Consider the following 22,228-nt stretch of genomic DNA (forward strand, 5'->3'; position numbering starts at 1 on the left):
AATCCACGTCTCATAAGCTGAAGCGATACCAGGTTTACAGTTGCCTGCTGAAATAAAGCAGCCCTTGGCTGGCACGCAGCAGCACGCCAGCGTAAGCTGAGCCTGCACCACGAGATTGGTGGCCAGCAGTCCCTACTGGTACGGTTCAGCCCAGGACTAAGGCCCAGTGATCCCATTCTCAGGTACGGGAAAGCAACTGATCACAGCAGGTTAAGCCACTGGTCAAGTACAGAAAAACCTCTGAAACCACACTAATAGAGCTGCGAGTTGCTAAAATTTCAAGGGCAAGGCAGCTTAGCTGGCACTACACCTTGGTATGTGTGCTGGGGATCGGCTCTAGACCACGGTCCTGCCCTGCTGAGGCACTGGTGCCTGCCTGAAACTTCAGTCTGGGCTGCAGCCCTCCTTGAACGGCTCCTTCGCTGCCTGGGAAACGCACTGCAGAAGTATGGAGCTGGATCAGCTCCTGCTGAAGAGAGATCCATGTAACTGATTTTCAGTGTCCTAATTCAAGTTCTAGTTTGGAATTAAAAAAAAACCAACAAAATAATTGGAACTGACCCTTTGACAAGGTTATCTGCTTTTAGCCCGTTTCTCCAACTCCTGTGGATTGCTGCTCGTCTTAATTAATACTAAATCACTGCATACACGATGTCAGAACTTCTTTGTGTGTTTATGAATGCCAAAACCATTCCTTCGGTCTGGTCTACAGCTAAACTGTTTTATCTTGCTCCATAATGAGTTGTTCCTGTTTTCAGCTACTTGGCAAACTGATAACCACCAAATCCCGAAAAATTTGTTGTGAAGCATTTGTGTAACCCAGCACTTCAGTAACTGAAAGCTGCTGGTACCCTGCATCAAATGCCAGGCTTTGGAGGTGCAGCCAGCTGGTGGGAAACATGCATCCTCGTACAGCTGAGCTGATGGACGTCTGCACGAGGCCGTCTTGCCTGGTATGAAGTTTCTGTTCTCTCTTGCTCACACTCCATAAACTCTGCTTGATATTCTTGATTTTATTTTTCTATACTGTCCTGCTTACTCATTTTGTGGGTATGTGTATGTTTCATATTCATATTCCTTTCCATAATGATCAGAATACTTTACAAGCAGCTACACCTAATTTTAAATATAGATTTATATCCAGAAAGAGCTTCTATAGAGAGGCGTAGTCTAAATGCAGACCTCTCCCTCAAGTAGCTTCTGTCATTTGAAATTTCGGTCAGCTGAGTGTTTCCCCACAGCGCCAGCACTGTGTGGGGCTGCCTTTGGCTTTTGGGACCAAACAGGAAGGGTGAGAGAGCAGACACATGTTGATTTTTAAATCTTTGAATGCTAACTGCAAATTTGGCTCCTTAAATTACTTCATCTCAGTTTCCAGAGGCAGAAGGGTGGCTCCCTGTGGGATCAGATACAGGCTCGCTCAAGTAGAGGCTGGCATGCCCTCTAGTGTATTATTTATTATGAAAAAGCAGCAAGCTTCAGAGAGCCCAGTCTTCTGGGAGGCTGCTCCAAGATCAGCCAAGCACACTCTTAGGTTGACCATGCAGTAGAATACATAATTTTGTTTTGTTAATTAATTTAGTCCCAACTTTGCCTCGTTAACTATGCTGTGAATAGCTGCGGTATGTCACCTTTGTTTGAAACTACCCCAACAATTTTAATTTTACTTTTTTTTTTCTTTGAAATATCTATTACTTGTCTCTCTCTACTGGAGCAGCTCAGAATAAGAACTACTTTCTCCCCAAGAGAGCTGCTGCTAGAAACTAGTGATTCACAAAGTGTCCTGTCCTTGTATTTAACTGCATCCCCTTGTCTTTTAAGTAGCTTAAAACAGTAGCAGAGGAACATTAAAACTGAGCAAGGAAGCCTTGGCAGTGCACAGAGAAGCCAGCTTAGGGAGACGAGTCAGAGTATGAACAAGATGGTATAGAGCTCGCAATAGAAGCTCGGAGCAACCATGTTCCAGCTGTTCTCCCTGCCCAGCAGTGACGGAGGGGAAAGAGAGAACCAAACAACTGCTCCTACTGCAGAGAGAACATACAACTGCCTAGGACAGGCAGTTGCTGTGCCTCACTAAGCAGCTGTATTCTCCCTTTGCTGTGCCATCTGTGGGGGCTGAAACACCTCTCACTTGAGGAGAAATAGCAGCAGCTTCATGCTTGGGTGCTTCCTTTTTTGATGCTTGTGTGTTGAGATCATAGCTGAAGGTTGTTGCTCTTGTATCTTCAAGAAGCCGTGCCTGAAGGATGCCCTGCAGAGAAGGGTGCAGAGTGCTCAGGTGCCAGCACAGCTAGCTTTAAGCTAACTGCTCCTCTGCTGCCAGCTCTGGTTTTACACCAGTGCTGGTCTTCAATAACAGGCCTGAAACTGGAGAGGCAGCAGACTCTAATCCAAAGCTACCCCCTCCCAGCCCAAGAGAGGCAGGAGGAATAATGGGCATGCTCTCCCCAGCTCACTGCAAGCCTATGGCCTGCACTGTCTGGCTTGGATGAGCTGGAAGTACACCTGTGTTTCTTCATTGCCAAAAAAAAAATTCAGGCAAGCACAGGCAGGCCAGGGCTGAGCCTCTAGCGGGGTTTTCTGGAAAGTACTGCACCAAGACCACTGCCTTTCCTGTCCTGTTTACCACAGGAGCTGGATATCTGCTACCTGGAAAAATCTAAGCGTCCCATCTCCAGTGACAGAAGCCGCGTCAGAGCCCAGCAGACCCCAGGACAAAACTACCACGAGGTGAGGCTATGCTGCTGGTGGCCCTCCTACTGCCTGGGGATGACAAGCCAGGGAGAGGTGAGTTACCACGTTCTTGCTACCAGCCCACCTCCCCTGTTCTGAGGTTGGAGCCACAACCCTTTCACAGCTGAAGCCCAGACGCATCCACGTTCCACGCAAGCAGAGGATGCCGGCGCAGATCTCTTCTCTCATCTATTTAGCTTGTAAACTATTTGGAGAAAGGGCTGCATCTGGATCCGTCTGTGCAGCATTTAGCATAATAAATTCCTGCTCCTTGTTACAGCGCCAGGTCCGTCTCAATGCCAGCAACTTTATAGCCTCCCTGCCTTCCTTCCCAACTCCAGAGAGTTGTGCAGCTGGAAAAACCTCATATTTCCCATGGTAGCTCCTTTATTTCTGCCTCTACAAACAGTGAACACAGCTAAGCCCCAGCAAATGTCTTGGACATTTTGTAATCAAACTTGCCCAACCAGAACTTGAAGCATTTAACTGACCCACTTCCTTTTTTTTTTTTTTTTAAATAAAAAACAATCATCCTGCTTGGGGCAATGTGCAGTTGTAATTTCCACCCTGACGGATTAGAGATGCATCCCCCCGTGCTATTTCCACGAGAGAACAGCTGGAAAGCTGACACAGCAGCTGACTGTTGTGCAGCAAAGCCCCCCTCCACATAGCATTAAAAGCAGTTGGGAGGGAGTGAGTGTTACAATGCAGTCGGGAGGAGACTGGATTTCCATTTGTGCAGTTAAAGTCACCTGGACCGCACGTCGCAGGGTACAGCTCCTATGCAGTGCGATGAAGGTAGCAGCAGCAAAGTTTGTCTGGGCTTAGCCAGGTCCCAGCTGAATGCCTGGGTGGAAACCTGCCCCCACCACCATTTTCTGTGTGACCACGGTCAGACTCTGCACCATCACTCATAGTAGACAAAGGAAAAATCCCAGAATCCTGTTCTGTTTGGGTGCCTTTTCAGGCGTGCCAAGCTACGATGATTGATGTATTTCACAAACTTCATCGTTTCTTTGTCTCTATAAACTAAGGCCAAGCAGTTGTCCTCTGGATTCACTGTCAGCAGCTAGAAGACATGAAAATAAGGGAGAAAATTAGTTTCACAAATATGGCTTTGATATCATTCCTAGGGATAAACACACAAAACAGTTTCAAAAGCCAGTCAGAACAAAGGTCTGGTGTTAGAAACTGAACTACGTCACTATTGTCATTTTAATACCCCTTAACCTGAAGCCTTTATTAGACAGCAAGGCTCATCTGAAGGGATTCTGGACTTCTTAGGACCGTTTAGCACTCTAACTAGTCCTACACCGAACGTGATACTAGTGAACGTGCCTCCCCACCCTCAACGATGTTATCTGATTTGCAGGTTGCAACTGAGGTCCTTACCTCTTCATCTTCACCTTTAGCGATGTAGGAAGTAAAGCCACCATATTCTGCATCCCAGTCTTGAAATAAAAAAGAAAAATTCTTAGAAAGTTCAACACTGTCCAAGCTCCATGCAGCATTCCTGGAGATGCTGTTTTTCTGCCCCAGTCCCCACAGTTACTGGATATAGGATGATCCTCAGTTTACCCCCTGACAATCTATTTTTTTTTCCTTCTGTTCAGAAACAACTTGAAGCAAATGTACTGGATTTGCCATTTACCACAGGTGGGCCATTGAAGGTCGCTTGCCTCTCTTGGCTCCTCGCATGCAGAGCAGTTTTGCCTTAGCAGATATGGAAAAGGCTTTCAGTAGAATTATTGCCATGTGCCAGGTAGTTTCAGCCGTGCATTCTGGGCTCAGCTGGTCCAAAATCCTTCTGTTTAGATTTTATTTTTCACCACTATCTAACTAGCAATCAACCTAAGATGCCTAGACATGCGTAAAGTCACTTTGGAAAACCCTAGGCTTTGTGAATTGGAGGTGCAGAGATTATTTTTATGAGAAAAGCAGCGAAATGGAACACTTCTAGTGGGTATTCTGGCCACCCACCCTGCACGGTGCCCAGAGCCACTGCCTAACGAGAGAGAAGGCCGGGGAGACGCAGCCTTTCCCTCTGCCCAAGCGCCACCTCCTGGCTCCAGCCGGAAAGGCCAAAGCAGATCCCACGGCCACACTCCCATCTTTGCGTAAGGACTACTGAAACCAGGGCTTGTGCAGAAGCAAGGGCTAGGAAAAAGTCTACAGAGCCCTTCTGTGTAGGAAAAAGCAGGGAAATTCTGGCTATTGTAGCACTGCTGAGAATTGAGAAGTCCTTCCTTTACGCAAACCTTGCAAGGAGAGTCTGATATCTCTCTTGTTCGCTTACCCTCACAGCCACAGAAGAAGAGCAGGTCAAGAGCAAATTCTGTTGCTTGAGTGTCATGGACTAGAGTATAGTGCCCGTGGGTCCAGCGCCTCAGCTCCCCCGCGCACACAGGGGTACCCAAGCCTAGAAGCGGGAACAAACAAACAAGCCAGGGAAGCCAGTGTGTAGGAGACAAGCCCCTGTACTGCCACGCCATTGTGGAGCTGTGTTTGCCATCCCCAGCAAAGCGTAAAGGAAAGAAAAAGTAAAAAGACAGATCTCATGTTAACTTACTTCCTAGTTATGTCTAAGTTATGTTCTTAGACCAATGTGGAGGAGGAAGGCCAAGATTTGCTCTTTGAAAGGGGCCAAGCTGCCATGTGCTTTGGTTTAATCAGTTCCTCCTTTTGTTCTGGGGTTTTTTTTTTGCCCCCGAGATTTACAGTAGTGCACCAAACTTCCAAAGCCAGCAACCTATCTGTTCGTGAAGTACTGAAACTACCAGACGCTTCAGTGAAGAAGAGTATTGCTCTAACTCACTCTTCATGTGCCATCCCAGGAAGTACATCAGAATTTGGGGAAGTTGTTTGTTCTGTTGTTTGGGTTTTTTTTTTCTCATAGGTCTAGCTCAGGTTTCAATCCATACAGCTTCAAACTATGCCCTCCTCATATCTGAGTTTAAAAATCACATGGCAGGAGCACGGCAGCCAGAAGAAGCAAATGACTAGCCATGGAGATCAGAAAAACAGAGCCTTTTACCAGGTAAGTGTTCCGGTGGGATTTTCAGTAGGACTTGGTCGTTTTATTGCTTTTTATTCCAGTGTCTACTAACTTGCCTCAGTGCAAGATGACCATTTTCAAAAATTCTACCCTTAAACTTCAAAGCCACCGTTTTAAACAAACAGCACCAATCCATGAATCCAAAATGAATCTCATCTGTTACAGCAATTGTATCTCATTGCTGACAGCTAAGTGGTTATTTAGGCTGGCAGCTTTTTCTGAAACGTTAAATCCTAGTTCTGGGTATCGGTTTTCTAATTCTAAAATTATCTTTACTTGTGATCTGTTAACCTTTTTCCTTTTGATTTGGTCTCTCATATGAGAATCTACTTTATCTGAAGCACCAATATGTGGATGCAGAAACCATGTAACTACTGGCAAAAGATCATCAGCAATTAATTAACATACCCTCCCCTGCCCCATGCCTTGACTCCTACAGAATTCTCACCCTTAAGTTCAAAATGGTATCTTCAAGTTAGTAATTATTTTAGTCCAAATTCTTTTGCAATGGTCGCTTATTTTTGGATACCTGATCTGACGTGCTTCAAGTCCCATGTTTATGCTGGTGCCTTCTGCTGGCCACAGTACAAGGTGAAATGCTAGTTCCCTAAAAATCACTGGGAATTCTGTTGCTGACACCCTTAACGACAGGATTCTGCTCAAGTCCTTTTACACTGCTGCTGCTCAACTCACCATTCTGCATCTCGCCATCTTGTGCTTCAGGGACGTTGTTGGGCTCGTCTGGCTGACAGGGATTGCTATCTGTGTGGTGTTCAGTCTCTTTCTCCTCAGGCTTGGGACTGCTGTGCCCAGACATGTCTGCTGTTCTTCCTTCCCCAACATCTTCATCCTCATCAGAGGGAGCCAGGAAGTGCAGCTTTAGGCCAGTGAAGTTGGAAAGTAGTAAAAACAAGGCCTCGGAGCGCAAGAACTGCAGGAATTTCTTCAGCATGTCAGGGAGGCTGTCTTCCTCTGCTGTCTCATAGAGTCTGAAAGACAGCAGAGGTATCAGCAGTGGAGAACCAACAAGGACCATGTCCATGGGGGCAGCACCAACCAGTGCAGCCTCATGGCAGCTCCTGCTTGGCCTGATCAATAGGTGCAGGGCGCTGTCATTCCCCACCTTTTATTGGCAGGCCCCCGGCTACTCCACTGGATGTCTTTGTTCTCCAAAGCTTCACATAGTAGTTGGTATTTCTCTTTCTAGGAGAGAAAAATAGTGCAGAAAACTTAACATTTACCTCCCTTGGTGTCCTAGAAATAGCCATTGTCTAGTCTCAGGTAAGGCACTCCAATTTTTTTCAACTTATTTGAGGCACCTAAGGACTGCTGAATTAAGGGGCATAGCCTGAGTGGGCACAGTGTCTTTTCAATGCCAGTGATCAGCAGGTATCAAGTGCTACTTGCTGAGTGAGAATGTAGTTTCATTGAGATATGGATGCTCAGTACACCAGAGGCAAATCAGCCTTGAGAAGCAAAGCCTTTCAAGTCAGACAAAACCATTATGGGTCACTTGTTTCACACAAAGGTCAAGTTCCTCAAGTGCTGTGAGAACTTGAGGGACAGGGAAGGTCACCACAAGGCTCAAAAGCAGGAAGGATGACGTGTTTTCATCCTTCTGCTTTGCTTCTTGCAGGAAAACAAGAATATTGAAGCAAAGTGTTTGAGTTTTGATGAGTGCCTATACAGCAGTGTCCAAGCAGGCAGAGGGGATGTACCCACAGAATCACAGAACGGTTGATGCTGGAAGGGCCCTCTGGAGATCATCTGTTCCACTCCCCTTTAGAGAGGAAAACTAGAAGGGGTTTTAGTTGACAGCTGTAAAAGGAAGCCCTTTCCCAGCCTGCATGACATGCGGTACCTGCCAGCCATGTGACCCTTCTAGCAGACCCCACCAGAGTGAACCACTGGGCTCACCTTAAGAAAATCTTTCAGGAGAGTTTCTGATCGCTCCTCAAATTCCTCCTGGATTTGAGCTTGGGACTCCATGTCCAAATAAACGAGATTGATCCACTCATACAAGATTTCATGCTGGAAGAGAAATGGATTTGAATGCTGAATTTGCAAAAGTAAAAAGGATTCCCTAGTTCCCCCTTACCCAGCTGGCCACAGCCCTGGATTCCTCCCCACACACACTCCATTCCTTTTTTTTTTTTTTTTTTTTAAATTGCACCATGAGTATTTGCTGCATTCTCTGCACTATTGTAGGTATGCAAAATGTACAGATATACAAGAAAGAAACCAGCAACAAAGTTACGGACAGGAAACAAACAAAAAAAAAAGAGAATGGGGTAAGTTACAGATTAAAGCATCCCTAAGCATTACTGCATCCCAAACTAGGTATTCCAGGGACATAAAAGAGATGCAGATGAGCAGATGTAAGCTTGCGACTCACATCATAGGCGATGTGTGGGCTCCTGGGCAAGGGAGCTTCGATGTGGCGTGGAGGTCTGACTATCGACGCGCCATGAAACCAGCCGCTCACTGACAAGCGGCACTTGTCCTCAGACAGAACTTCTGACACCTGGAACGAGGTTGAGCAGCATGTTACTGTTTAGACTATAAAATGTTAAAGGACCGGCTGTACCAGGCACCACGTAGACTCCTCCTAGGAGATGGCCCTGACTCCAGAGAGCCCACTGCACAGACAGAGAAGTCGGACAAAGCCTAGACCAGGCTGGATTATTCTTGGCTCACAGAAAGAGGACTTAAAGCAAACTTTAATGCTCAGGTCCATTTAAAGTTTCTAGAATTCCAGTTCAAGCTTTTACTCCAAGCTCCCTCTGAGAGCTTTGAGTCATTCTGTTAGCAAAAGTAGCTGTATTTTATTTTTCAACCATTTATTGTGTTGAAGAACCAGCTACCCTAGGTTGCAAAAATTAGCTGTCACAGTTAAATCTGGCAACTCAGAAAACACTGGGCATCTGTGGGCCATAGTACACTATATTTGTTTACGTTTTTGTCTTTTAATTTTGAAGAAGTGCTGTAATACAAGCCCTCATGAAGGGCATTTGCCTGATGCATCTGGCTCTGGATTAAAGGTCTACCTATCTGTCAGACTAAGAGCAACCCCTCTCTCCTGGCATTTAACCTGGTCTGTGGAAACCCTTGGGTTTTGCATAGTGATGGCTGCCGTTAAATCCTGATTTGATCAAATTGCACACTGAGGTAAATTGGGCTAAATGGAGCAATTTCACATTCTAGGGTGCTGTACTGTAATGGCAGTATGGAGAGAAAGCCAGGCCCTTATGACTGGTTGCTAGCCACAAACTGTGAATTTCTGAATAGCACATAAAGACTTTATGCTGGATTTTTAATGTTTGCTTGTTTTGTTTTTTTTTAGAGGAGTCTGATGGAACAGGAGGAAGAAACACAGTCTGTTGTGAGGAGGTTTTGGTTTTTATTGATTGTTACCGAGCTGTAATGGCCCCTTCCTTGCACGACTTAGGGGTGTTCCAAGTTATTTGTGAATGGCTACCGAACCCTAAATCACTTTGGAAACAGAAACCAGAAAAATGCGTGGCATTAGAAACTCATGGACCTGCTCTGCTCAGCAAACACACACAGCTTTAACTGCTGTCTTCTGAAGAAATGTATACCATGAAGGCCAAAACCTGTAGATCTATTAGGAAGTACTGACTAAGTGCTCTTTGCCCAATGCCTGAGAGGGCTTCAGGGCTGGCATGTGCTGTGAAGGTGTTGTATCAGTCTGACCCTTACGCAGTCTGATGGTAATTTGCAGGCTCTCCGCTTTACTGACAAAAGGGTCAAGGCAATGATTCAGTTGTTCTGCAAATCACTACCTGAAAACAATTAGCGCAGTGACCAAACAGATGCTTCTGTTAATTAAGTAACTGTAAGACATAAATGACACAAAAATAAAACAAAACCCTAAGCAGTCCAGGTGAGGACATGCCCAGCCTACATCACTGGTCTTCCTCTCCAACCTTCTGCTCTGTGGCCCCATTTGTTACAGTCCATGGTATTCTCAAGCCCACAGCAGTTTCAGATTTCAGCCAGGTACTTGTGTCGCGCAGTTCCACAGATTATTTATCCTATTGCCAGGCATCTTCCTGACAAGTGCCACAAAGTGCTCCTTAACCATGTCGGCATTTCTACTGCAGGGTACCACGCCTCAGCTAGGCCTTCACAGAGAGGGTAAAGCCACGTCTGCGTAGCGCCCTACTGCCAAGGTGACGTGCTGAGGAGCTCTTCTGGAGCAAAGTCATGGCGTCTGCGTGAAAACTGTGAGCTAGTTTCAAACAAGCAAACATCTCTCTTGTCACCACAGCCAAACCCACAGCAGTGGCTTTCCAGGAGAGCAACACAAAATAGAAATGGCAATTTTTCTTCCCCCAAGATGATGAAGTTAGACTGGCAGTTTAAAGTTGGCTTTGTCAGTTCTTGTCCTCCTTGAAGTCCTGCCTTTAACACACAGCACTGAGCATGAGTATCCGTTCTAGCCACACTTGCTCTCCCTTTCTCTTCTCCCCTCCCTCCCCATCAGGATTGTAATGACACACAGAACAAATAACCACAACAATGAGAGCAAAAATGAACAAGAGACAGCTCCTTGCCTGGTGGAAAGAGACTGGAGACACTTCAAAGAAAACCAGTGTGTTCCACGAAGGCACTAATGACTTGATGACTTGCTGTGGCTGGAAGTGTTCTGAGGAGGAAGAAAACATACTCTGGTTAAGACAAGAACTGGAACTCACTAGAAACTGCCATTTCTCTCTGACTTCGTGATGTTGTGACTGGTGAGACACCTGGGTATAAGGGATGGAGCTCTGAGCAAGGACTTGCTGAGGAATCAGTGGACTTCCCCTCTTCATTACCTTCCCCTGTTCCTCCGCTGTCACCCATTAGCATTGTCTGCAAAGCCCACTACAGCCCATCTCTACAGTGCAAATTTTACTTATACATCATCTTCTCTGGACAAAGGAAAAACTGTCTGCTTTGTACAGTTTGAGGAGAGAGCTGCTGCAAGGGGCAGCATAAGCTTCATCTTTTTCAGCCACCTCAGGCTGAGCTCGGAGCTCTTACCATCTGTGCTATACAGATCCAACGTTCCCCCGTCGCTTTTCTCCCAGGGTGGCACGAGGTAGAGGATGAAAGCAATTCTCCGCCCTTCCAGCTCATCGTCGTGGCACAGCAAGACATCTGCAATTAGACACGTTTTGCTGCAGCAGCGCCTTTCCAGTGCACGCATGATTCATTCCAATGGCTGCTTCCCAGCTTTGTCCCCGCAAGGATACAACAAGAAAAAACATGCCCTTTCAAGAACTGCATTTTCACTTGTCAGCATCACCAGCCCAAGATTTGCAAGATTAACTTCTGTGGGATCGCGCTACGATCAGCACATTAGCCCACTCTGAAGGTAAGGGCAGCTGTAACTCATCACCTCCTGCTCCGCAGCTGTCACTGGGCTCAGTGGACAGAGATTCCTGACTTAAATGGCAATTCAAGCTCCAACTTCTAAATACAGAACTGCCCTTTGAGTAGATTTGTTGCTGGAATAGAGGCGAGGGGGAGCCCTGGGAACAGAAAAGCTAGGCCAACAATTAGTTGTGTGAAAGACTTAAAAAGTAGAGTTGACAGCAGTAAATTTTTTTCCCTTTCCTACAGTGCTTTTTCATAAGCACTAAAAGGACAGGTGTAGTGGTAACCTGGACTCACCAAGGTGATGTTTTAGCATCAGACTTCACAAACTCTACTGTGGCATTTGGAAGCTGAGCACGTCATGCTTTTACACAGGAGCAGGCACACAAACACAGCCTGAACATCTCTAAAAAGCTGGGAGCTTGTAACGGCACTGGGCCCAGTTAAAGCCATCAGCAACGGAACTACAGCCACACCTTTTCCATAATTTGTACTTCATTTTCTGAGACTTTGGTTTGCTGCTGATAGCTTCTTCTCTGGAACTAGAAAGGGGTTGGGGTGGGCTATGTAATCAGGTATTCTGTAGATATTTCACTTCCTACACACCCACAGAAGCTTTAGGGAAAGGACGGCTTACAGACTGACCAGTATATTCATATTTAGCACAGGAGATGTCAATAGTTGGCTCCAGCTCAATCTGGGTGACAGCAGAAAGCCACGCTCGGAATTCTTCGCACAGAGCATGCCTGAGAAGACAAGCACAAGGTAAGCGTCCCCCTGTGTCATAAAACATATCGCCACAGTTTATGTTATCCCCCTTCCAACTACCGAGATGGCGTTGTTCCCGCCAGAGATGCTGTATTCCTGCAGAACCACGCAGGAGCCGGCCAGGAAAACAGCACAGCATCTACAACATCGCTGACAACAACCAGCAGCGAGTGTGCTGACAGTTCTGTGGGACACAGGTAAGCATTTCGGAAGCGACAGGCACATGAGGGCTGAATCAGATTACACTGCCGGGAGGAAAAAAGAGTGACCCGACCTCAGGGCCGCGACCTACACGGACTCAGCTCCTCAGGGCGGGCTTCTGGCCCACCCCGCAGCCCCTCGCCTTCCCAGGGCAGCCAGCCAGGGCTCTTCACCTCCCCGAGCGGGCACTGCCGTACCTCAGCGCGGCGACGTGGGGCTCCGGCCTTCCCGCCAGCTCCTCGGACTGCGGCGGCCCATGGAAGAGAAGAAGGGACGGGGGTTAGGGCGGCGCGGCGCGGCCTGGTGCGGCCCGGCCCGGCCCGGGGCCCACCTGCCGCAGCGAGAAGAGGTCGTTGCGCCGCGGGCGGAAGCCGAAGCCCAGCAGCTCATCGCGCAGCCCCTCCGCGAAGGCCGGGCCCGCCAGGAAGCCGGGGATGACGCCGTGCCGGAACGGGACCGGCTCCACCGCCGCCGCCTCTGCAAGGGAAAGGCCGCCGGTGAGGGGAGGAGGGGCCCCGCCGCCGCGCGGGCCGCGCCGGGGGAAGGGGAGGCCGGGCCGGGCCGTACCGTGGCGGAGCGGCTCCCCGCGGTCCCAGGCCGCCGCCGCGCGCTCCCGCAGCGCCGCGTCCCGGAGGGCGGCGCAGAGCTCGGCGCGCGCCTCCCGCTTCCCGCGCTTCTTCCCCGGCGACGGCGCCGCGGCCCCTCGCCGCTTGGCACCCATGACACTCCCCGCCTCGGCGGACTACAGCTCCCGGCGGCCCCCGCGCCGCCCGCCAGACCAATCGGATCACGGGAGGGGGTGGAGCCGCGTTGCGTTCGCCAATGAGAGAGCAGAGGAAGGGCGGGGCGCGCCCGCCGAGTGCCGGTGAGGGCGCTGGGGGAGGTAGAGCGGCTCCTCTCTATGGTCGGCGCCGGAAGCGCGGCGGGCGGTTCCGGCGCGGCGGCGGGTGTGCGGCCTGGCGGGGAGGTTAATGGCGGACGCCGTTCCCGCCGCTGAGCACTGAGCGCTGCCTCGCCGCCGCCTCCCGCCGCGCCGCCATGTCCGTGGTGCCGCCCAACCGCTCGCAGACCGGCTGGCCCCGCGGGGTGAACCAGTTCGGGAACAAGTACATCCAGCAGACGAAGCCGCTCACGTTGGAGAGAACCATCAACCTGTGAGCACCGCCTCGGGCCTGCCCGGGCCCTGCCCCCGTCCTGTCCCGTCCCGTCCCGCTAGCGAGCCCTTCCCCGCGCCGGCGGCAGCCCTGGCGCCGTCCCCGGGCAGCGTGCGGGCGGTTTTCCCGCAGGGGCCGCCGGGGTGCGGGGCTCCCACCGGCCGGGGGGCTGAGGGGAAGGCGGTGGGAGGTCTCCCTGCTCCCACTCCAAGGGCGTGCTGTTCAGCTGTGAAACGCCGTGCTGTAGAATATTGCGGGCACTGAAAGCTGTGTGCAGCGTGTAGTGTATATGCTTTAGCGTACAGAAACAGCGTCTGGCTCGGGAAGCGTGAACGCCAGGTAACACAGGGAGTATTTAGGTGTGAGGAGCATCGTATGTGCGTCTGATCTTGTGTGGGCCCTCACAGGCACCTGCCTTTGGCGGCAGAGGGAGAAACAGGCTGTAGAGGCGATGTGGACTCGCCCTGTACAGCCGGTAGTATGTAGCTAGGGGTGCCTGGTGTTTGCTGATTGTCCAGTGCAGGTATTGTAATTAAATTCAGAGTGGTTGCTACCGGAGAAAACTTTACTTGTGTCGTCAATACAAGGTATTTGCTAATAAATATTTATTTACTTTATATGAGAAGCCGTATAGTTTAGCTGCTTCTAGTAAACTCTGATGGATGTATTCTTTGCTAAGTACATCTGTGAAGCTGCAGAAACAGCAAATGTTAACTGTAACAGTCAATATTCAGTTTTAGCTGATAATCACAGACTCATGTATTTTTTTGGTGTAGCAGATAGCACAGTAGGTAATTAATAAAACTATCTGTATATCTAAAAGTGGAAATGATTCTAAGCTGTAAGTGAAAGATGAGGAGTGCTTGCTAATAAATGTACCTGCAGTTAGGCATCTGGTTGTTCTGGCTCACTTGTGTACATGAGAAAGGACTCTTAACTGCAACTGGCTTGTTCTTTCTCCACTACAAAAAATTAGGAAAATTTGGGGAGGAGGAAAAATCTAGGGGAGGAAGAGTGTATGCTACTGAAGTCTGGTGTGATTAAGTATTGGGGAAAGAATACATGAGGAGATGCGTCTCAAGGAAAACGTTCTCCATGAAATTGGCCATTTATTCCATTAATTCAGTTGCTGTATGCCACAAGTCGCTAAAACCATGGTGGTAACTCATTACTGCTCTGCCTGGAACCCATTTTCCTCTCCCTTCTTGACTCAGCCTGATGATCCTGCCTTCCCTCCAGGCCTTGTGCTATCAGATCTCTGTGTTAGTTGGATTTTGTTGTACAGTAGCATTTTACTGTTGCCCTCTGTGCTCTGTAGGACTGACCAATTTCTTGCCTGAGTTTTTCTTTCTTTTCTGACTCTTCTCATCCTTCTTACGTGGAGAAATGTCTCAAGTTTTTGATGGGGTGTCATGTGAGAAGGCAGAGGTCCAGCAGCTAGCCCAGCAGAATGATCTCCTTAGACTCTTGATCTCACCCCAGGCTGCCGACCCTGTGCTTAGACACTCAGCATGTCTCCTCTTCTGGGATCCAGATGTCTGATTTCCCACTTCAAAACAAAACCACTTCTAACAGTTTAGTTCTCAGGCTCTTCGTTTACTTCTACAGAAAAAACACCGTTGTGTGCCGTTTCCTTCCTTCCCAGCAGAGCTTTTCTCCCGTGTCCCTTTCCCAGCTCTGCTCAGAGCCTCAGCTGCCTTTTCTCTGTGGCGTGGCAATCAAAGAAGGGTGGCTGTTGAATAACAGTTGCTGCTGGTTCTTCTGGGCTTTCCTTCTCTTGAATCAGCACCATGCTAGCACGTTGATCAGCAGGACTTTCCGCGCTTGTGCGTATCGTAGTGCAGCTCTTCCTGTTACAGGGGCCCCGTCAGTCACAAACAAGAACTTCTAGCCCAGCGCTGCGAGCGAGTTACTGGTCCATCAAGCACAGAAGGTTCAGCCTCAGAGTAGATGCTGTGTTGTACCCATTTAAATTTAGATTTCATTATGCAGTAACATTTTTTTTTTCCCGTCTCTTACAGGTATCCTCTGACAAATTACACATTTGGTACAAAAGAACCCCTGTATGAGAAGGACAGCTCCGTGGCAGCGCGGTTTCAGCGCATGAGGGAAGAGTTTGACAAGATTGGCATGAGGCGGACAGTGGAAGGAGTTCTGATTGTACATGAGCACAGGCTGCCCCACGTGCTCTTACTGCAGCTGGGTACAACTTTTTTCAAGCTGTAAGTGTCTGCTTCTTGAATGTAACTTTTTAGTTTAACTTTATGGTGACAAACCACTAAATGTGCAGGCTAGAGGTTAAAGTGTGACTAATTGATAGATGTTTTCAATGTGGTTTGTTTTTGGAAAGACTTAGCATGTGAATTTGTAACTCCCTGCCTGGAAGCACATCCAAGCTTACCTGTGAAAGTCTGTAAATGCAATAAAATGTAACTTCAGCTTTCATCGTTGATTATTTTAACAGACCTGGTGGTGAACTCAATCCAGGAGAAGATGAAGTAGAAGGGCTCAAACGCTTAATGACAGAGGTCTGTTTTCTTTTGTTATGTTGCTATTCTGGAATGTTGGATTATTTTAGAGTTAAGGAGGAGAGAGGAGGTTAGAGGAGAAGCCAAAGCATTAGAGTAGTCTCCTTAGTGTTTCTGTTACTTTGGTGCTTTTGTGATGTTTTTGCGTAGTTAACAAATAAAGCAGTAAGTTTTCGTTTATATGCGTTATGGGCGTGACAGAGTGGTCTAGTGCCTGACCCCTGCCTGCTGCTCAAGTCCTGTGTTCATTTGCAGCTTTGCTTTTTAGCTGGCTTCAGGCAAGTGATTGTGCAAATGGGCAATAAAACATGTTGCGGAGCCCAGCTGATGAGAACTTGCTTCTGAGATAATCTTCCCAATGCACCAGTTAACCTTCCGTGCTCTCCATGTAACCTAAGTTAGTTCTGTCAGGTAGCGTAACATTGCACTTCGTTCTTCCCATTGGTCTGACAGTTCAACTGAATACAGCAAGGAATTTGAAATGCTCTCTAAAGTTTACTTGTCCTGTCTGGTGAGGCTTTTGCTGTAAAATACTAAAATTCTGTCAAAAGCTGTTCCAGAGAAGTTCTGAACTCCATCAGACCCTTATTACAGCAGCTCTTCATGCTTTCACTGTATGTTTGCTAAAAAAATTGACTTGGGGTATTTAGAGTTTTGACTGTAACTGGATTTTTGGTAGATACTGGGTCGTCAGGATGGTGTTCAGCAAGACTGGGTGATTGATGACTGCATTGGTAATTGGTGGAGACCGAACTTTGAACCTCCACAGGTGAGTACTCATGTTGACTTTCTTCTTCTTCGGTCAAGTATTGACTGTTCTTCCAAAAGCCTTCAGCCTGCCAGTTGGGCTTTTTGAGTATCTGCTGCATGAGCAATTAATTTTTTCTAGTTTTTACCCATTTCACCTCCTTTTTGTGGCTGAGGAGAAACTGCAGACTTTTTCTTCTGGAAACTCCCCTCTCCCTCCTCACACCCATCCTGATGGATGAGAAACCTCTGGCTGTAAAAGCTTCCATGCCTGTGCCAAGCCACCCACACCATTTGAATTCCTGTTTTAGCCACAGCAGAAACTCTTGCGCTGCTGCATATGGAACAGATGCCCTGTGATTAAAATAATCTTGCTACCCTATTTCTAAATGCTTTGTTACTGAAAATACTTGCTCAGTTTGCTTTTACACATTTCCGTCTTGTTGGGTTGTTTCATCTGCTCGGGAGTACTGGTGCCTCTTCAGATCCTGTCAATAGTTGTGACAGCAGCAGCATTCCTTCCCAAGTACTTTCTTATGAAAGTGGTTTTCATTATTTAATGTCATGAAATAGCAATATACAACGTATTGAAAGGTTGAACAGTGCTTGATAACTTATAAAGCAGCACTTAAGATTGCACAATATTTTCAAAACTCTGTATAATCAATTTTTATTGCTTTTCTTCCAGTATCCCTATATCCCAGCTCATATTACAAAACCAAAAGAGCACAAAAAGCTTTTCTTGGTCCAGCTTCAAGAAAAGGGTAAGTGTTTGTAACAAAAGATTGTGTTTATAACAATGTCTAAATGCTTGCATTTAATGGTAGGAAGTTTTGTGTTCATGTTCTTGCAGTTGTTTATAGTTGATCACCAAAAAAGCTAAATGCTGATACCGGTTTTGAAGGTAGGTCATCCTTCGACCTCGAGTTCCTAGCACATTCTCATTCCTGCCCCTGCATCAGTATCTGTACAGCATGTGAAGCCCATGTTTAACTAGAAAAGAAATACACCTGCTCTAGTACTGTGGTGCTCTATGTAGTGATCTTGTTTTGAGGTGTGTGGGGGGCGGTGGTACCTTGGCTGTGTTGGTTTTTCTTACTGATCAACTTGTATTTGTTTTTAGCTTTGTTTGCAGTCCCAAAAAATTACAAGCTGGTCGCTGCACCGTTGTTTGAGCTCTATGACAATGCACCAGGATATGGACCCATTATTTCCAGCCTTCCTCAACTTCTGAGCAGGTATATTATGATTTATTTGTATTATAGTTCTTGGAAACACACTTGCTGTGGGACGACGGAGCAAGGCTAGACGCTACAGAAACCAGCTTGAAAAGGTTGCAGTTGTCCCAAAGAGCTTAGAATTTACCTCAGAGAAGATGTGATGGACAAGTTAGAGGCACTGATTGCATCTTCCTAGCACCCCAGTCCTATCTAACAGTTGTAGCAACGGAAAATGTGAAAGACAGTGAGAGCGAAGTTGTGCCCAGGCTAAGGAACAGCTTCTGGCAAGTGTTAGGGACAGTCTGAGAGTAAAAGCCAAGATGTGTGTCTGAAGCACTGAGCTATGTTACCGCAGCTTTGTGCTGATTAAATGTGGTGGGGTTTTTTAGACTGTGCAGTAGAGTTTCTAATGCATTTATAACACACGTATCTGTAAGGACAGCCAAATTTTTTCCCTTCCTTTTTCCCAGTGTACACACTCTTTGGCTTTCTTACATGGAAATGGCTTGTACCTCCAGAGCTCACTAGTCTCGCTGGTTTCTGTTACTTCAGCAAATGTTCAGGAATGCCAGGCATCCCACGGCCTGTCAGCTGGTACTCGGGGAAGTGGTTCTGTCATCCACCTACTTTGATGAAAAAAAGTCTGTTAGCAGGATGTCCGCACTGGTATTGCCTGTCACAGGCTTGTATCGTGCTAGCTTTTCCCTCTATCTAGTCCCAGTTTTGGCAGTTGTAGTTACGGGGGCTTCCCCCTCGCCCTTCTCTAAAGACAGCAGATACTTTTTCCTGAGTACCAGCAAAACACCGACTGTTGTACAGCCAAATGCCAGTTTGGTACCAGTACAGCAGACACATACGAAGGATGGACACCTGGAAGTTGAGAGGGATGCTTGCTTTCACTGTGTAAACACTGTTGCAAAACTGAGTTGAGAATAATTAGCTGTTCTGTGGAGTATGTCTGTCTGTTCCCCTCCGAGCGTACGAGGTCGGCCCTGATAGCAGAAATGCCGCAAAAGAGTTGCTGAGGGGGGTACCTAGCTCTCACTGGTATTTTTGTATCTGTGAAGTTTTCTTGAGATGAAATGTTAATAATTAGTTCTTCTGCAACCTTAAGAGACTGATGTGCAACGCTCATTTAGCATTGGCTGTTAAAAATGATGTTTCCTGCTATACTGTAAAGCTGTCTTACTAAAAAATACACTTTTGTTCTGTCAGATCGAGGCTTATCAAGAGCAGAAACAAAACATTTGCTTATTGTTTCCAAAATCTCACTTAAATAAAAAGAATGAAAATTCCTCACTTGGTATAATCCTTTTGATTTTAGGTTCAACTTTATTTACAACTGAACTCATGTATACCTGAAGAGTCTGATAGAAGAAGCCGTCTCTGTGAGCACAGCTTTAAAATGTAGAGAAAAGGATACGTGTGACGCAAGGATATTTTTTTTTTTATGTTGTTCTTTTCCTGAAGGCCACTAAACTTTCTATTGTATGAATAGAGAAGTGAATGTCAGCTGTTTAGATAGTGGGATGGCAACGTGATATCAGTGTGTTAATCACTTTTCATTGTAATACTCACCAAATTTTTTTTGTACAACATTAAACAGAATGGTTAAGATTCTGTTTGTCTTGGGTGTTTTTGTTTTTTTTTTTTTTTTTTCTCTTGCTTTAGTTGTTTTCTAGGTACATATTTTAAACTATATTACTTTCCCTCAGGAATACAGAAGATCTGGGAAACAAGAGGAGGACCTAACCCATTCAGGGACCATTCGGATGTTCTGATCTGCATCCCTGAGCAGAAAATGAGTCTGAGGGAGAGATTAAACAGTATGAGTAGGTGCAATATAATTTTGAGGCCAAGAATTCTGAGAACAGAATTGCTGTTTTGAGGGAGCATGACTACTTAAAGGCAAGTGTAGGCATTGTTCAGAGCTTACCAGAACTGATCTGGCAGCATTACTGTTCGTACAGGGCTTGGAGGAGATGTAATGTGTGTCTTCTTCCTCTGTGTCCCCTTAAGAAAATAACCCAACAAATTCTATTGGGCTGGCCTGAGATCCAGTTAAAATAGGGAAAGTTAAATTAATTTTGTATATTTTTCTATAGCTGCAGGACAGAATTTGGGTCATGTTTAAATGTTTTGTTGGTGCCGTATGCGAGTGGTTCCATGTTATGCCCAGCTGCTGTGGTAGACCAGCATGCTGTGTTGCCTTGCAAGGGGCACCCACACTTCTGCTTGCTCTTCTCAACATTTCAGTCTCTTGCAGGTAGTAAGTATCAACCTTTCAAGATTTTATATATATTTTTTTTTTTTAAATGCTTGGGCTAAACATCCATTCCAGTTGGATGTGTCACTTCCTAATGCCTTTAGCCTTCTATAGTTTTACTTAATAACTGTTTTAAAACATTGTTTCCACATTCTGCCTCTAACGAGAAGATGCAGTGGCGCTCGTGCACTGTCCTCATTTATGAAGACAAAGTTAGAGAGTGTGTGCTCCAAAGAGAAACTTGCCAAAGTGTGTGGTTCTGTTGCCAGTTGTACTGGTAAGCTACCTGCAGAACAATTGCACCAGCTTGGTGCTTCAGTCAAATTGAAGCTGTGCAGTGTGGGATCAATACTGAAAAAATACTGGAAAGTTCAGTGATAGGGCTGTTCACTTGATGGTTAGCAAAATATATGGCTTCTTAGGCAACTGCCAGGTGAGCAAAATAGAGCCAGTGGCAAAGTGTGGAAGGGAACAATTCTTGCCCAGGGAAGCGAGGAAGGGTGGGGTGGAGGTTTGGAAGTCAGATGCTACAAGAACAAGGTGCAGCAGAGCACTGCTGTCGAGGCCTGGTGTTTACCAGTGTGCCCCATCATCCCCCGTTGCACACCAGTTTGAGTTGGAGTAATTCTTATTCTGAGTGCGTTAAGCTACATGTGGAAAGCGCCGCAGGCGTGGTACGCAGTGCTCTGCTTTCTTCTTTGACTACGTGCCTGCAGGTTTTGGGGTTACCTAAGGAGTCCCCCTCTAATTTTCCCCACCCCTCCAAGCTGCGGTTGCTGGAGGGGAGGCCGCCCCGCGGGCTGCCAGGCTGCTGGGGTGCGGGCCCCCTCCCGCCGCGGGGCAGGGCCGGGCCCGGGCGGCAGCACCGCCCCGCCCGTGACTCAGCGCGCCGGGGAGCGGCCCGTGCCGGGGCGGGGGATTTGGGCTCGTTCCCTCCCCCGGCCTCCATCGGGGGCCGGCCGCGGGGAGGGGCGGCGGCGGGGCGGGCGCTAGGCCGCAGGAGCGCGGCGGGCCGGGGCCGTTGGGCCGCAGGCCGGGGCGGCGGGCAGGGCTCCGCGATGCCGCTGCTGTTCCTGGAGCGCTTCCCCTGGCCCAGCCTCCGCACCTACACGGCGCTCAGCGCCCTGGCCCTGCTGGGCACCGGCCTCAGCGCCTACCGCGCCCTCAGCCAGGCCCCCGCCGGCGCCCAGCCGGACGGCGAGGCGGCGGCGGGCACCGAGCCGGCCGAGCCCCCGCGCCGCGGCGGCCCGCGGGCCCTGGACGTCGCCTACTACCTGCTCTCTGACAGCCTCTGCGTCTGGGTGAGCCCGGGGACGGGGCGGGGCGGGCGGCGGGGCCTGCGGGCCCGGCCGGGCGGTTGGCGGAGCGGCGTTGCGGGCCCCGCGGCCTGCCATGGGGCCGGGGGCGGCCGGCGCGGCCTCTGCCGCACCTCGCCGCGGCCGGGGAGGGAAGGCGGGCGGAGGGCTTCGGAGCGGGGGTGTTTCGTTAGAGCGGCTGCCGGAGGGCTGGGTGAGGAAGGGCTTCCCCCCACCCCACCCCGGGTCGCTGCCCCAGCCCCTTCCCCATCTTCCCTGGCTGGGGTGTAGGGCCGCGTTAAAGCCGAGCACCCCGAAAGGTCAGCTTGGGGCTGGTGCCTGTCCCCCGGTGTCCCCCGGCCACGGGTGGGTTCGGGGGGAAGCTCCGGGAGTGTTTTGCTGCGGTGCCTGGTGGGTGCTGCACCTGCGCTTCTCGAGCCGCTGCGTGTCCTGCTTAGCTCTGTGAGAGACGATCAGGTATTTAAGCCCCAGCTTTGCTTTCTTTTTAAAAATAACATTTAAAGTCGTGCAGGTAAGAGGAAGCATTCTCACCATTTAAGAAAAAGTGAAAAAAAAATTCAGTAGCTCTGTAAGCCTAAACCTGGCAATGGTATGTGAGTCTTGGCTTGCTGATTTCTGTGGTTGAAAGAAAGGCTCAAGGGGGGAACTGTTGAACTTGCATGTGTCTGCCTGTCAAAGGTGGTATTAGCTGGATGTCTGCTTTACAACGTGCTGGCTTGACCGATGCGCTGGGCTTTGAGCGTACCAAACACATTCAGCCCGTTGAAACTTGGTCTTGGGACTTAAAATTAAGAGCCCTGGAAAAGCTGATTGTAGGTCCTTTAGGAATTACAGGGTGAGGCTGCTTCATCATTCCCC

At 48.3% G+C, this 22,228-nt stretch overlaps 3 protein-coding genes and 1 long non-coding RNA gene across 6 annotated transcripts in view; 3 read left to right on the forward strand and 1 right to left on the reverse strand.

The window, feature by feature from the left end:
• Positions 1–3,269: 3,269 nt before the first annotated feature.
• On the reverse strand, positions 3,270–12,860 carry OGFOD1 (2-oxoglutarate and iron dependent oxygenase domain containing 1). 2 transcript variants are annotated; one of them, XM_086758469.1, is made up of 13 exons: positions 12,707–12,860; positions 12,471–12,616; positions 12,337–12,383; positions 11,816–11,916; positions 10,835–10,951; positions 10,366–10,457; positions 8,184–8,312; positions 7,706–7,819; positions 6,912–6,991; positions 6,482–6,777; positions 5,030–5,152; positions 4,126–4,184; positions 3,270–3,802 (listed from the first exon to the last, which is right to left on the reverse strand). In XM_086758469.1, the coding sequence occupies exons 1-13, from the start codon at positions 12,858–12,860 to the stop codon at positions 3,641–3,643; spliced, it is 1,620 nt and encodes a 539-aa protein (XP_086614595.1). In that variant the 3' UTR covers positions 3,270–3,640. The 2 variants fall into 2 exon arrangements, with proteins under 2 accessions (XP_086614595.1, XP_086614596.1); XM_086758470.1 differs by lacking the exon at positions 12,337–12,383 and having other exon boundaries at positions 12,654–12,860.
• On the forward strand, positions 10,958–12,106 carry LOC147599142 (uncharacterized). Its single transcript, XR_015260063.1, has 3 exons — positions 10,958–11,168; positions 11,834–11,935; positions 12,022–12,106. It is a non-coding gene; the product is annotated as an uncharacterized LOC147599142 (long non-coding RNA).
• A 197-nt stretch (positions 12,861–13,057) lies between the features above and the next one.
• Positions 13,058–19,405, forward strand: NUDT21 (nudix hydrolase 21). Its single transcript, XM_086758237.1, has 7 exons — positions 13,058–13,293; positions 15,315–15,515; positions 15,758–15,821; positions 16,501–16,590; positions 17,257–17,332; positions 17,692–17,806; positions 19,113–19,405. The coding sequence occupies exons 1-7, from the start codon at positions 13,178–13,180 to the stop codon at positions 19,132–19,134; spliced, it is 684 nt and encodes a 227-aa protein (XP_086614363.1). The 5' UTR covers positions 13,058–13,177; the 3' UTR covers positions 19,135–19,405.
• Positions 19,406–21,058: 1,653 nt separating this feature from the next.
• The window catches only part of AMFR (autocrine motility factor receptor), a 29,846-nt gene continuing 28,676 nt past the window's right edge, over positions 21,059–22,228 (forward strand). Inside the window, exon 1 of one of the 2 annotated variants that reach the window (XM_086757814.1) lies at positions 21,059–21,355. In XM_086757814.1, the coding sequence (XP_086613940.1) occupies positions 21,113–21,355 (243 nt within the window). In that variant the 5' untranslated portion in view covers positions 21,059–21,112. The remainder of the gene's footprint in view (positions 21,356–22,228) is intronic. The other variant, XM_086757813.1, reaches the window with a different exon arrangement.

Source organism: Chlamydotis macqueenii, chromosome 13 (genome assembly GCF_036417535.1).
Source record: "Chlamydotis macqueenii isolate bChlMac1 chromosome 13, bChlMac1.mat, whole genome shotgun sequence".
Taxonomy (NCBI): Eukaryota; Metazoa; Chordata; class Aves; order Otidiformes; family Otididae; genus Chlamydotis; species Chlamydotis macqueenii.